Source organism: Crinia signifera, chromosome 6 (assembly GCF_055691185.1).
Source record: "Crinia signifera chromosome 6, ASM5569118v1, whole genome shotgun sequence".
In the NCBI taxonomy this organism is placed as follows: domain Eukaryota; kingdom Metazoa; phylum Chordata; class Amphibia; order Anura; family Myobatrachidae; genus Crinia; species Crinia signifera.
Genome location: NC_139222.1, coordinates 2,462,753 through 2,477,951, shown reverse-complemented (window position 1 = coordinate 2,477,951; position 15,199 = coordinate 2,462,753). Strand labels below are relative to the sequence as shown.

Genomic DNA, 15,199 nt, shown 5'->3' with positions numbered 1-15,199 from the left:
ACTTATATCTATAGTAATAATACAGGGACGTGACCGGGGAGGTGACAGTGACATCACTGATAGCTATAGTAATAATACAGGGATGTGACCGGGGAGGTGACAGTGACATCACTGATATCTATAGTAATAGTACAGGGATGTGACCGGGGAGGTGACAGTGACATCACATATCTATAGTAATAACACAAATGACCCCCCCCCCCCCCCCCAAATAACACAGGATTACACAGTAGTGAAGAAGACATCCGGTGAGTGTGAGACACCCAGCAGCCGTCCCCGTGTGTCAGGAGGACTGAGCAGGACCCAGATCCCCATCACGGTGCCTCCACCTCACTCACTGATACATGAGAGGCACAATGACCAGAAGATCCTGGAACTCACTAACAAGATGATTCAGGTAATTGCTGGGAATGGGACGTTATACAGTAACACCGGGGGATGTGACCTGAGAGGTGACTGCTGGGAATGGGACGTTATACAGTAACACCGGGGGATGTGACCGGAGAGGTGACTGCTGGGAATGGGACGTTATACAGTAACACTGGGGGATGTGACCGGAGAGGTGACTGCTGGGAATGGGACGTTATACAGTAACACCGGGGGATGTGACCGGAGAGGTGACTGCTGGGAATGAGACGTTATACAGTAACACCGGGGGATGTGACCGGAGAGGTGACTGCTGGGAATGGGAGGTTATACTGTAACACCGGGGGATGTGACCAGAGAGGTGACTGCTGGGAATGGGACGTTATACAGTAACACCGGCTATGTGACCGGAGAGGTGACTGGTGGGAATGGGACGTTATACAGTAACACCGGGGGATGTGACCGGAGAGGTGACTGCTGGGAATGGGACGTTATACAGTAACACCGGGGGATGTGACCGGAGAGGTGACTGCTGGGAATGGGACGTTATACAGTAACACCGGGGGATGTGACCGGAGAGGTGACTGCTGGGAATGGGACGTTATACAGTAACACCGGGGGATGTGACCGGAGAGGTGACTGCTGGGAATGGGACGTTATATAGTAACACCGGGGGATGTGACCGGAGAGGTGACTGCTGGGAATGGGACGTTATACAGTAACACCGTGGGATGTGACCGGAGAGGTGACTGCTGGGAATGGGACGTTCTACAGTAACACCGGGGGATGTGACCGGAGAGGTGACTGCTGGAAATGGGACGTTATACAGTAACACTGGGGGATGTGACCGGAGAGGTGACCGCTGGGATTGGGACGTTATACAGTAACACCGGGTGATGTGACCGGAGAGGTGACCGCTGGGAATGGGACGTTATACAGTAACACCGGGGGATGTGACCGGAGAGATGACTGCTGGGAATGGGACGTTATACAGTAACACCGGGGGATGTGACCGGAGAGGTGACAGCTGGGAATGGGACGTTATACAGTAACACCGGGGGATGTGACCGGAGAGGTGACTGCTGGGAATGGGACGTTATACAGTAACACCGGGGGATGTGACCGGAGAGGTGACTGCTGGGAATGGGACGTTATACAGTAACACCGGGGGATGTGACCGGAGAGGTGACCGCTGGGAATGGGATGTTATACAGTAACACCGGGGGATGTGACTGCTGGGAATGGGACGCTATACAGTAACACCGGGGGATGTGACAGGAGAGGTGACTGCTGGGAATGGGACGTTATACAGTAACACCGGGGGATGTGACCGGAGAGGTGACTGCTGGGAATGGGACGTTATACAGTAACACCGGGGATGTGACCGGAGAGGTGACTGCTGGGAATGGGACGTTATACAGTAACACCGGGGATGTGTCTGGGTGATGACTGTATCATTGTGTGTCAGGTGCCTATAAGGTGTCAGGATGTCACTGTCTATCTCTCCATGCAGGAGGGGGAGTATAAAGAGGAACACAGGGGTCTGTACAAGGACGTGATGATTGAGAATCACCGGCCCCTCACATCACTGGGTAAGAGGAGACATTTATTGTACAGGGGAGAGCAGGTATGGGGGTCCCCTATATACACCCAGCATCTGATAATCACATATATACCATGTCCTCAGTCACTGCGTGTCTCCTACAGATGGGCCCAGTAACAGGAATACCCCAGAGAGATATCCCCGTCCTCTGTATTCCCAGGATAATCACATATATACCATGTCCTCAGTCACTGCGTGTCTCCTACAGATGGGCCCAGTAACAGGAATACCCCAGAGAGATATCCCCGTCCTCTGTATTCCCAGGATAATCACATATATACCATGTCCTCAGTCACTGCGTGTCTCCTACAGATGGGCCCAGTAACAGAGATACCCCAGAGAGATGTCCCCGTCCTCTGTATTCCCAGGATAATCACATATATACAATGTACTCAGTCACTGCGTGTCTCCTACAGATGGGCCCAGTAACAGGAATACCCCAGAGAGATGTCCCCGTCCTCTGTATTCCCAGGATAATCACATATATACAATGTACTCAGTCACTGCGTGTCTCCTACAGATGGGCCCAGTAACAGGAATACCCCAGAGAGATGTCCCCGTCCTCTGTATTCCCAGGATAATCACATATATACAATGTCCTCAGTCACTGTGTGTCTCCTACAGATGGGCCAGTAACAGGAATACCCCAGAGTGATGTCCCCGTCCTCTTTATTCCCAGGATAATCACATATATACCATGTCCTCAGTCACTGTGTGTCTCCTACAGATGGGGCCAGTAACAGGAATACCCCAGAGAGATGTCCCTGTCCTCTGTATTCCCAGGATAATCACATATATACAATGTCCTCAGTCACTGCGTGTCTCCTACAGATGGGCCCAGTAACAGGAATACCCCAGAGAGATGTCCCCGTCCTCTGTATTCCCAGGATAATCACATATATACCATGTCCTCAGTCACTGTGTGTCTCCTACAGATGGGCCCAGTAACAGGAATACCCCAGAGTGATGTCCCCGTCCTCTGTATTCCCAGGATAATCACATATATACCATGTCCTCAGTCACTGCGTGTCTCCTACAGATGGGCCCAGTAACAGGAATACCCCAGAGAGATGTCCCTGTCCTCTGTATTCCCAGGATAATCACATATATACCATGTACTCAGTCACTGTTGTGTCTCCTACAGATGGGCCCAGTAACAGAGATACCCCAGAAAGATGTCCCCGTCCTCTGTATTCCCAGGATAATCACATATATACCATGTCCTCAGTCACTGTGTGTCTCCTACAGATGGGGCCAGTAACAGGAATACCCCAGAGAGATGTCCCCGTCCTCTGTATTCCCAGGATAATCACATATATACCATGTACTCAGTCACTGTGTGTCTCCTACAGATGGGCCAGTAACAGGAATACCCCAGAGAGATGTCCCCGTCCTCTGTATTCCCAGGATAATCACATATATACCATGTCCTCAGTCACTGTGTGTCTCCTACAGATGAGCCCAGTAACAGGAATACCCCAGAGAGATGTCCCCGTCCTCTGTATTCCCAGGATAATCACATATATACCATGTCCTCAGTCACTGTGTGTCTCCTACAGATGGGCCAGTAACAGGAATACCCCAGAGAGATGTCCCGTCCTCTGTATTCCCAGGATAATCACATATATACCATGTCCTCAGTCATTGTGTGTCTCCTACAGATGGGCCCAGTAACAGGAATACCCCAGAGAGATGTCCCCGTCCTCTGTATTCCCAGGATAATCACATATATACAATGTCCTCAGTCACTTCGTGTCTCCTACAGATGGGCCCAGTAACAGGAATACCCCAGAGAGATGTCCCCGTCCTCTGTATTCCCAGGATAATCACATATATACCATGTCCTCAGTCACTGCGTGTCTCCTGCAGATGGGGCCAGTAACAGGAATACCCCAGAGAGATGTCCTCTGTATTCCCAGGATAATCACATATATACCATGTCCTCAGTCACTGTGTGTCTCCTATAGATGTGCCAGTAACAGGAATACCCCAGAGTGATGTCCCCGTCCTCTGTATTCCCAGGATAATCACATATATACCATGTCCTCAGTCACTGTGTGTCTCCTACAGATGGGCCCAGTAACAGGAATACCCCAGAGAGATGTCCCCGTCCTCTGTATTCCCAGGATAATCACATATATACCATGTCCTCAGTCACTGTGTGTCTCCTACAGATGGGGCGAGTAACAGGAATACCCCAGAGAGATGTCCCCGTCCTCTGTATTCCCAGGATAATCACATATATACCATGTACTCAGTCACTGTGTGTCTCCTACAGATGGGGCCAGTAACAGGAATACCCCAGAGAGATGTCCCCGTCCTCTGTATTCCCAGGATAATCACATATATACCATGTCCTCAGTCACTGTGTGTCTCCTACAGATGGGGCCAGTAACAGAGATACCCCAGAGAGATGTCCCCGTCCTCTGTATTCCCAGGATAATCACATATATACCATGTCCTCAGTCACTGCGTGTCTCCTACAGATGGGCCCAATAACAGGAATACCCCAGAGAGATGTTCCCGTCCTCTGTATTCCCAGGATAATCACATATATACAATGTCCTCAGTCACTGCGTGTCTCCTACAGATGGGCCCAGTAACAGGAATACCCCAGAGAGATGTCCCCGTCCTCTGTATTCCCAGGATAATCACATATATACCATGTCCTCAGTCACTGTGTGTCTCCTACAGATGGGCCCAGTAACAGAGATACCCCAGAGAGATGTCCCCGTCCTCTGTATTCCCAGGATAATCACATATATACAATGTCCTCAGTCACTGCGTGTCTCCTACAGATGGGGCCAGTAACAGTAATACCCCAGAGAGATGTCCCCGTCCTCTGTATTCCCAGGATAATCACATATATACCATGTCCTCAGTCACTGTGTGTCTCCTACAGATGGGCCCAGTAACATGAATACCCCAGAGAGGTGTCCCCGTCCTCTGTATTCCCAGGATAATCACATATATACAATGTCCTCAGTCACTGTGTGTCTCCTACAGATGGGGCGAGTAACAGGAATACCCCAGAGAGATGTCCCCGTCCTCTGTATTCCCAGGATAATCACATATATACCATGTACTCAGTCACTGTGTGTCTCCTACAGATGGGCCAGTAACAGGAATACCCCAGAGAGATGTCCCCGTCCTCTGTATTCCCAGGATAATCACATATATACAATGTCCTCAGTCACTGTGTGTCTCCTACAGATGGGGCCAGTAACAGAGATACCCCAGAGAGATGTCCCCGTCCTCTGTATTCCCAGGATAATCACATATATACAATGTCCTCAGTCACTGCGTGTCTACTACAGATGGGCCCAGTAACAGGAATACCCCAGAGAGATGTCCCCGTCCTCTGTATTCCCAGGATAATCACATATATACCATGTACTCAGTCACTGCGTGTCTACTACAGATGGGCCCAGTAACAGGAATACCCCAGAGAGATGTCCCCGTCCTCTGTATTCCCAGGATAATCACATATATACCATGTCCTCAGTCACTGTGTGTCTCCTACAGATGGGCCCTGTAACAGGAATACCCCAGAGAGATGTCCCCGTCCTCTGTATTCCCAGGATAATCACATATATACCATGTCCTCAGTCACTGCGTGTCTCCTACAGATGGGCCCAGTAACAGGAATACCCCAGAGAGATGTCCCCGTCCTCTGTATTCCCAGGATAATCACATATATACAATGTCCTCAGTCACTGTGTGTCTCCTACAGATGGGCCCAGTAACAGGAATACCCCAGAGAGATGTCCCCGTCCTCTGTATTCCCAGGATAATCACATATATACAATGTCCTCAGTCACTGGGTGTCTCCTACAGGTGGGCCCAGTAACAGGAATACCCCAGAGAGATGTCCCCGTCCTCTGTATTCCCAGGATAATCACAAATATACAATGTCCTCAGTCACTGTGTGTCTCCTACAGATGGGCCCAGTAACAGGAATACCCCAGAGAGATGTCCCCGTCCTCTGTATTCCCAGGATAATCACATATATACCATGTCCTCAGTCACTGCGTGTCTCCTACAGATGGGCCCAGTAACAGGAATACCCCAGAGAGATGTCCCCGTCCTCTGTATTCCCAGGATAATCACATATATACAATGTACTCAGTCACTGCGTGTCTCCTACAGATGGGGCCAGTAACAGGAATACCCCAGAGAGATGTCCCCGTCCTCTGTATTCCCAGGATAATCACATATATACAATGTACTCAGTCACTGTGTGTCTCCTACAGGTGGGCCCAGTAACAGGAATACCCCAGAGAGATGTCCCCGTCCTCTGTATTCCCAGGATAATCACATATATACCATGTCCTCAGTCACTGTGTGTCTCCTACAGATGGGCCCAGTAACAGGAATACCCGCGAGAGATGTCCCCGTCCTCTGTATTCCCAGGATAATCACATATATACCATGTCCTCAGTCACTGTGTGTCTCCTACAGATGGGCCCAGTAACAGGAATACCCGCGAGAGATGTCCCCGTCCTCTGTATTCCCAGGATAATCACATATATACCATGTCCTCAGTCACTGCGTGTCTCCTACAGATGGGCCCAGTAACAGGAATACCCCAGAGAGATGTCCCCGTCCTCTGTATTCCCAGGATAATCACATATATACCATGTCCTCAGTCACTGCGTGTCTCCTACAGATGGGCCCAGTAACAGGAATACCCCAGAGAGATGTCCCCGTCCTCTGTATTCCCAGGATAATCACATATATACAATGTCCTCAGTCACTGTGTGTCTCCCACAGATGGGGCCAGTAACAGGAATACCCCAGAGAGATGTCCCCGTCCTCTGTATTCCCAGGATAATCACATATATACAATGTCCTCAGTCACTGCGTGTCTCCTACAGATGGGCCCAGTAACAGGAATACCCCAGAGTGATGTCCCCGTCCTCTGTATTCCCAGGATAATCACATATATACCATGTCCTCAGTCACTGCGTGTCTCCTACAGATGGGCCCAGTAACAGGAATACCCCAGAGAGATGTCCCCGTCCTCTGTATTCCCAGGATAATCACATATATACCATGTCCTCAGTCACTGCGTGTCTCCTACAGATGGGCCCAGTAACAGGAATACCCCAGAGTGATGTCCCCGTCCTCTGTATTCCCAGGATAATCACATATATATAATGTCCTCAGTCACTGTGTGTCTCCTACAGATGGGCCCAGTAACAGGAATACCCCAGAGAGATGTCCCCGTCCTCTGTATTCCCAGGATAATCACATATATATACAATGTACTCAGTCACTGCGTGTCTCCTACAGATGGGGCCAGTAACAGGAATACCCCAGAGAGATGTCCCCGTCCTCTGTATTCCCAGGATAATCACATATATACAATGTACTCAGTCACTGCGTGTCTCCTACAGATGGGCCCAGTAACAGGAATACCCCAGAGAGATGTCCCCGTCCTCTGTATTCCCAGGATAATCACATATATACAATGTACTCAGTCACTGCGTGTCTCCTACAGATGGGCCCAGTAACAGGAATACCCCAGAGAGATGTCCCCGTCCTCTGTATTCCCAGGATAATCACATATATACCATGTCCTCAGTCACTGTGTGTCTCCTACAGATGGGCCCAGTAACAGGAATACCCCAGAGAGATGTCCCCGTCCTCTGTATTCCCAGGATAATCACATATATACCATGTCCTCAGTCACTGTGTGTCTCCTACAGATGGGCCCAGTAACAGGAATACCCGCGAGAGATGTCCCCGTCCTCTGTATTCCCAGGATAATCACATATATACCATGTCCTCAGTCACTGTGTGTCTCCTACAGATGGGCCCAGTAACAGGAATACCCGCGAGAGATGTCCCCGTCCTCTGTATTCCCAGGATAATCACATATATACCATGTCCTCAGTCACTGCGTGTCTCCTACAGATGGGCCCAGTAACAGGAATACCCCAGAGAGATGTCCCCGTCCTCTGTATTCCCAGGATAATCACATATATACAATGTCCTCAGTCACTGTATGTCTCCTACAGATGGGCCCAGTAACAGGAATACCCCAGAGAGATGTCCCCGTCCTCTGTATTCCCAGGATAATCACATATATACAATGTCCTCAGTCACTGTGTGTCTCCTACAGATGGGCCAGTAACAGGAATACCCCAGAGTGATGTCCCCGTCCTCTGTATTCCCAGGATAATCACATATATACAATGTCCTCAGTCACTGCGTGTCTCCTACAGATGGGCCCAGTAACAGGAATACCCCAGAGAGATGTCCCCGTCCTCTGTATTCCCAGGATTGTACAGAGGAGAATCACAGGACCCCACAGGAGGAGAAGGTAGGTGGGATTTAGGGTCTCCCCAAAGTGACTGTCACTATATGATCTGTACAGAAGCTGTGTGTCTCATACACTGATATTATACTGTGTAATGTTATTGTCTTAAAATAGGGTGAATCCCTGACTGTTATCAAGATAGAAGATACAGAGGGAGAAGAAGAGACGTATGTGACTGATATGAAGGCAGAAGGTACAGAGGGAGAAGAAGAGACGTATGTGACTGATATGAAGGTAGAAGATACAGAGGGAGAAGAAGAGACGTATGTGACTGATATGACGGCAGAAGGTACAGAGGGAGAAGAAGAGACGTATGTGACTGATATGAAGGCAGAAGATACAGAGGGAGAAGAAGAGACGTATGTGACTGATATGAAGGCAGAAGATACAGAGGGAGAAGAGACGTATGTGAGGGGTGATCATCTGTGTAAGGGGAAGGAAATCTCTACGAGTTTCAGCACAGGTGAGTAATAATCTCCTATCCTCCCCGCACTCTCTGGTGTATCTCATACATCAGGAGCCATCATCCCCTATTATACTTCTGCTCTCCCCCTCACATCATGTCACTGTGTGTTACCAGCCCAGAGATCTGACCAGTCTCCTCCCGCACTCTCTGGTGTATCTCATACATCAGGAGCCATCAGTCCCTATTATACTCCTGCTCTCCCCCTCACATCATGTCACTGTGTTACCAGCCCAGAGATCTGACCAGTCTCCTCCGCGCACGCTCTGGTGTATCTCATACATCAGCAGCCATCAGCCCCTATTATACTCCTGCTCTCCCCTCACATCATGTCACTGTGTGTTACCATCCCAGAGATCTGACCAGTCTTCTCCCTGCACTCTCTGGTGTATCTCATACATCAGGAGCCATCAGCCCCTATTATACTTCTGCTCTCCCCCTCACATCATGTCACTGTGTGTTACCAGCCCGGAGACCTGACCAGTCTCCTTCCTGCACTGTCTGGTGTATCTCATACATCAGGAGCCATCAGCCCCTATTATACTCCTGCTCTCCCCTCACATCATGTCACTGTGTGTTACCAACCCAGAGATCTGACCAGTCTCCTCCCCACACTCTCTGGTGTATCTCATACATCAGGTGCCATCAGCCCCTATTATACTCCTGCTCTCCCCTCACATCCTGTCACTGTGTGTTACCAGCCCAGAGATCTGACCAGTCTCCTCCCCACACTCTCTGGTGTATCTCATACATCAGGAACCATCAGCCCCTATTATACTCCTGCTCTCCCCCTCACATTATGTCACTGTGTGTTACCAGCCCAGAGATCTGACCAGTCTCCTCCCCGCACTCTCTGGTGTATCTCATACATCAGGTGCCATCAGCCCCTATTATACTCCTGCTGTCCCCCTCACATCATGTCACTGTGTGTTACCAGCCCAGAGATCTGACCAGTCTCCTCCCCGCACTCTCTGGTGTATCTCATACATCAGGAGCCATCAGCCCCTATTATACTCCTGCTCTCCCCCTCACATCATGTCACTGTGTGTTACCAGCCCAGAGATCTGACCAGTCTCCTCCCCGCACTGTCTGGTGTATCTCATACATCAGGAGCCATCAGCCCGTATTATACTCCTGCTCTCCTCCTCACATCATGTCACTGTGTGTTACCAGCCCAGAGATCTGACCAGTCTCCTCCCGCACTCTCTGGTGTATCTCATACATCAGGAGCCATCAGCCCCTATTATACTCCTGCTCTCCCCATCACATCATGTCACTGTGTGTTACCAGCCCAGAGATCTGACCAGTCTCCTCCCCACACTCTCTGTTGTATCTCATACATCAGGAGTCATCAGCCCCTATTATACTCCTGCTCTCCCCCTCACATCATGTCACTGTGTGTTACCAGCCCAGAGATCTGACCAGTCTCCTCCCCACACTCTCTGTTGTATCTCATACATCAGGAGCCATCAGCCCCTATTATACTCCTGCTCTCCCCCTCACATCATGTCACTGTGTGTTACCAGCCCAGAGATCTGACCAGTCTCCTCCCGCACTTTCTGGTGTATCTCATACATCAGGAGCCATCAGCCCCTATTATACTCCTGCTCTCCCCCTCACATCATGTCACTGTGTGTTACCAGCCCAGAGATCTGACCAGTCTCCTCCCCGCACTCTCTGGTGTATCTCATACATCAGGTGCCATCAGCCCCTATTATACTCCTGCTCTCCCCTCACATCATGTCACTGTGTGTTACCAGCCCAGAGATCTGACCAGTCTCCTCCCCGCACTCTCTGGTGTATCTCATACATCAGCAGCCATCAGCCCCTATTATACTCCTGCTCTCCCCCTCACATCATATCACTGTGTGTTACCAGCCCAGAGATCTGACCAGTCTCCTCCCCACACTCTGTGGTGTATATCATACATCAGGATCCATCAGCCCCTATTATACTCCTGCTCTCCCCCTCACATCATGTCACTGTGTGTTACCAGCCCAGAGATCTGACCAGTCTCCTCCCCACACTCTGTGGTGTATATCATACATCAGGATCCATCAGCCCCTATTATACACCTGCTCTCCCCCTCACATCATGTCACTGTGTGTTACCAGCCCAGAGATCTGACCAGTCTCCTCCCCGCACTCTCTGGTGTATCTCATACATCAGGTGCCATCAGCCCCTATTATACTCCTGCTCTCCCCCTCACATCATGTCACTGTGTGTTACCAGCCCAGAGATCTGACCAGTTTCCTCCCCGCACTCTCTCGTGTATCTCATACATCAGGATCCATCAGCCCCTATTATACTCCTGCTCTCCCCCTCACATCATGTCACTGTGTGTTACCAGCCCAGAGATCTGACCAGTCTCCTCCCCGCACTCTCTGGTGTATCTCATACATCAGGAGCCATCAGCCCCTATTATACTCCTGCTCTCCCCCTCACATCATGTCACAGTGTGTTACCAGCCCAGAGATCTGACCAGTCTCCTCCCCGCACTCTCTGGTGTATCTCATACATCAGCAGCCATCAGCCCCTATTATACTCCTGCTCTCCCCTCACATCATGTCACTGTGTGTTACCAGCCCAGAGATCTGACCAGTCTCCTCCCCGCACTCTCTGGTGTATCTCATACATCAGGAGCCATCAGCCCCTATTATACTCCTGCTCTCCCCCTCACATCATGTCACTGTGTGTTACCAGCCCAGAGATCTGACCAGTCTCCTCCCCGCACTCTCTGGTGTATCTCATATATCAGGAGCCATCAGCCCCTATTATACTCCTGCTCTCCCCCTCACATCATGTCACTGTGTGTTACCAGCCCAGAGATCTGACCAGTCTCCTCCCGCACTCTCTGGTGTATCTCATACATCAGGAGCCATCAGTCCCTATTATACTCCTGCTCTCCCCCTCACATCATGTCACTGTGTGTTACCAGCCCAGAGATCTGACCAGTCTCCTCCCCGCACTCTCTGGTGTATCTCATACATCAGGAGCCATCAGCACCTATTATACTCCTGCTCTCCCCTCACATCATGTCACTGTGTGTTACCAGCCCAGAGATCTGACCAGTCTCCTCCCCGCACTCTCTGGTGTATCTCATACATCAGGAGCCATCAGCCCCTATTATACTCCTGCTCTCCCCCTCACATCATGTCACTGTGTGTTACCAGCCTAGAGATCTGACCAGTCTCCTCCCGCACTCTCTGGTGTATCTCATACATCAGGAGCCATCAGCCCCTATTATACTCCTGCTCTCCCCCTCACATCATGTCACTGTGTGTAACCAGCCCAGAGATCTGACCAGTCTCCTCCCTGCACTCTCTGGTGTATCTCATACATCAGCCCCTATTATACTCCTGCTCTCCCCCTCACATCATGTCACTGTGTGTTACCAGCCCAGAGATCTGACCAGTCTCCTCCCCACACTCTGTGGTGTATATCATACATCAGGATCCATCAGCCCCTATTATACTCCTGCTCTCCCCCTCACATCATGTCACTGTGTGTTACCAGCCCAGAGATCTGACCAGTCTCCTCCCCACACTCTGTGGTGTATATCGTGTATCTCATACATCAGCAGCCATCGGCCCCTATTATACTCCTGCTCTCCCCCTCACATCATGTCACTGTGTGTTACCAGCCCAGAGATCTGACCAGTCTCCTCCCCGCACTCTCTGGTGTATCTCATACATCAGCAGCCATCAGCCCCTATTATACTCCTGCTCTCCCCCTCACATCATGTCACTGTGTGTTACCAGCCCTGAGATTTGACCAGTCTCTTCCCCGCACTCTTTGGTGTATCTCATACATCAGGATCCATTGGCTAATGGGGGTGTGCCAGGATGGAATAGCATGCAAATCGGCTGCGATATTGCATGGGATGTTATTTTATTTTTTTTACATGTGATTTCGCGGGCGCCGTGATAATACACAAGAACTGAAATGTTCTGCTTGTTTTGTGCCTGAGGTCTCCTGTGTGTTTAAAAAGAGTCGCAGGGACCCTGTGTGTTTTCCCTCTGATGAGTGAATGATTTCTTTATTGAGTGAAGCAGGATAGACTCCTGATAAACTGTTAATGGCAAAGAGATATGCTAATATGTACCCTATGCCGGAGGAACATAGCAAGTTATGGGAGAAAGCCCCGTTAGTGGATACATCAGTTGCTAGACTGTCTAAAGCCACTGCCTTGCCTGTCCAGGGGGGGGTGCTGCCTTTAAAGACCCGGTGGATAAAAAGGTGGAAGGTTGCTTGAAAGCTATCTTTGAAGGTGTGGGTTATACCTTGAGGCCTATTATCGCGTCTGCTTGGGTCACTAAAGCAATGATCAAGTGGGCGGAGGAGCTGTCTGGGCTACTCCACCAAAATTCTGAGGCTTTTATACTGGGAGAAAGTTGAGATCTACCGCAGAGTATGTTTGTGAGGAAGGAGCTAAAATGGCGTCCAGAGTGTCTGTAACCTCAGTCTCTGCTAGAAGGGCTCGTTGACTCAAAGCGTGGGAAGCTGATAGTGAGTCCAAGAAGTCCCTTGAGAACTTGCCCTTTAAGGGGGAGTTATTGTTTGGCTCGGAGCTGGAAGCCATCATTAAGCAGGCTACTGGGGGCGAGTACTTTCCTCCCCACCACTTCCAAGAGTTCAGGCTCCAAGTTTGGAGTTTTCAAGCCGTCCTTTCGGGGCGGAGCGTCCAATAGAGGACAGTCTGGCCATGGTAGATGTCAGGCCGGCAGAGGAAAGAATTCCAAGGCTCGGTTTGGGGCCTTTACAAAGAAGCATGCAGCAAAAAGTGATAAGTCCTCTGCATGACAGGGCGGGGACTCCCCGTTTTGGGCTCAGAGTGGGGGGTCGCCTCCTGCACTTTCGGGACAGGTGGAGGGAATCCATAGTAGATCCTTGGGTCCTTTCCATCATTTCCGAGGGTTACCGGATAAATCTCAGGAACTCCACCAAAGAGATTTTGTTTTCTACGCCTTTGCCTCGGACTGCGTCACTGAGGTCCGCCCTTCTAGGGGCAGCCTTGTCTCTCAAGGAGACGGGAGTGGTGATTCCGGTACCTCAGAAAGAAAGGGGATTTTATTCGATCCTTTTCCTAGTCCCCAAGTCAGACGGGTCTTTAAGGCCTATTTTCTAAATTTAAAATCTTTAAATCTGCACTTGTAGATCATTTTCACATGGAGTCCCTGCGTTCTGTGCTCCTGAGCATAGAGCCGGGGGAGTTTCTGGCATCGGTAGATATTCAGGATGCATACCTCCATGTGCCCATTTACAAGGATCACCAGTCCCTTCCCCGATTTTCAATTGGAGAAGACCATTGGCAGTTTCAAGCCCTGCCGTTCGGTTTGGCTACGGCTCCGAGAGTGTTCTTGAAAGTGATGGCGGTCATGACTGCAGCTCTACGTCTGAAGGGAATAGTAATTATTCCCTATCTGGACGACCTTTTATTCAAGGCGGAGTCGCAGGAAAACTTCAGGAACACCTGAGTATCGCGACACAGTTCTTGCAAGAGGAGGGTTTGGTGCTAAACCTTCCCAAGTCGCATTTAACACACCCTCAGAGTCTGCAATTTCTCGGGGTGATTCTAGACTTACACCTTCACAGGGTGTTCTTACCAAACCCCCAAGGCAGTGGAGATTCGGCAGATGGTGCTGACAATTCTTCAGGCTCCTGCACCAACGTTGTGGCAAGAGGTAAGGTTGCTGGGCAAAATGGTAGAAACTTTCGAGACGTTGCCAGATTCCATTCGAGGATTTTCCAGTGGAACATCCTATCGTGCTGGTCGGGGAATGCGAAGACCATGAAGCAGGAACGGTTGGTTCTGTCTCAGGAGTCGAGAGTATACCTGGAATGGTGGACAGAGATAGAGACTCTGCAGATGGGGCGGTCCCTTTGCTCTTGGGATTGGCTGGTCATTACAACGGATGCCAGCCTCAGGGGTTGGGGAGCGGTTGCCCTCCACCTACGGTTACAGGGTCTTTGGTCCGAGGAGGAATACAGGCTTCCTATCAACATACTGGAACGGAGTATGGAATGCCTTGTGCCAAGCAGAAGAGTTTCTGAAGGGATTACCATTGCGAGTTCAATCCGACAATGCCACAACCGTGGCATACTTAAACCATCAGGGAGGAACTCGCAGCAAGATGGCAATGGAAGAGATTGTGAGGATCTTCACCTGGGCGGAAGTACAGGTGCCAGCACTGTCAGCTGTGTTCATTCTGGGGATCCGGAATGTAGAGGCGGACTTTCTCAGCAGGGCGGATCTGCTGGAGGGGGAATGGTCACTTCATCCGGAAGTTTTCCAAGAGATTGTAGACCGCTGGGGACTGCCAGACATAGATCTTATGGCGTCAAGGAACAATTGTCAGGTACCGAGGTTTTGCTCCCGGGCGAGGGACCCGTCAGCTTGGGCGGTGGATGCCATGACAATCCCTTGGTGTTTCAGTCTGGT

General features: G+C 50.3%; 4 protein-coding genes across 5 annotated transcripts in view; 3 read left to right on the top strand and 1 right to left on the bottom strand.

Annotated features, from left to right (window-relative positions):
- LOC146009797 (uncharacterized) overlaps positions 1 to 15,199 on the top strand; it is a 928,908-nt gene that overhangs the window by 251,046 nt on the left and 662,663 nt on the right. The window lies entirely within an intron of this gene.
- LOC146009834 (uncharacterized) overlaps positions 1 to 15,199 on the top strand; it is a 547,900-nt gene that overhangs the window by 3,056 nt on the left and 529,645 nt on the right. Inside the window, exon 3 of the mRNA XM_083150362.1 lies at positions 221 to 397. Within this exon, the coding sequence (XP_083006488.1) occupies positions 221 to 397 (177 nt within the window). The remainder of the gene's footprint in view (positions 1 to 220; positions 398 to 15,199) is intronic.
- LOC146009794 (uncharacterized) overlaps positions 1 to 15,199 on the bottom strand; it is a 381,786-nt gene that overhangs the window by 154,167 nt on the left and 212,420 nt on the right. The window lies entirely within an intron of this gene.
- LOC146009796 (uncharacterized) overlaps positions 1 to 15,199 on the top strand; it is a 562,226-nt gene that overhangs the window by 457,623 nt on the left and 89,404 nt on the right. The gene's annotated exons all lie outside the window — the stretch shown is intronic.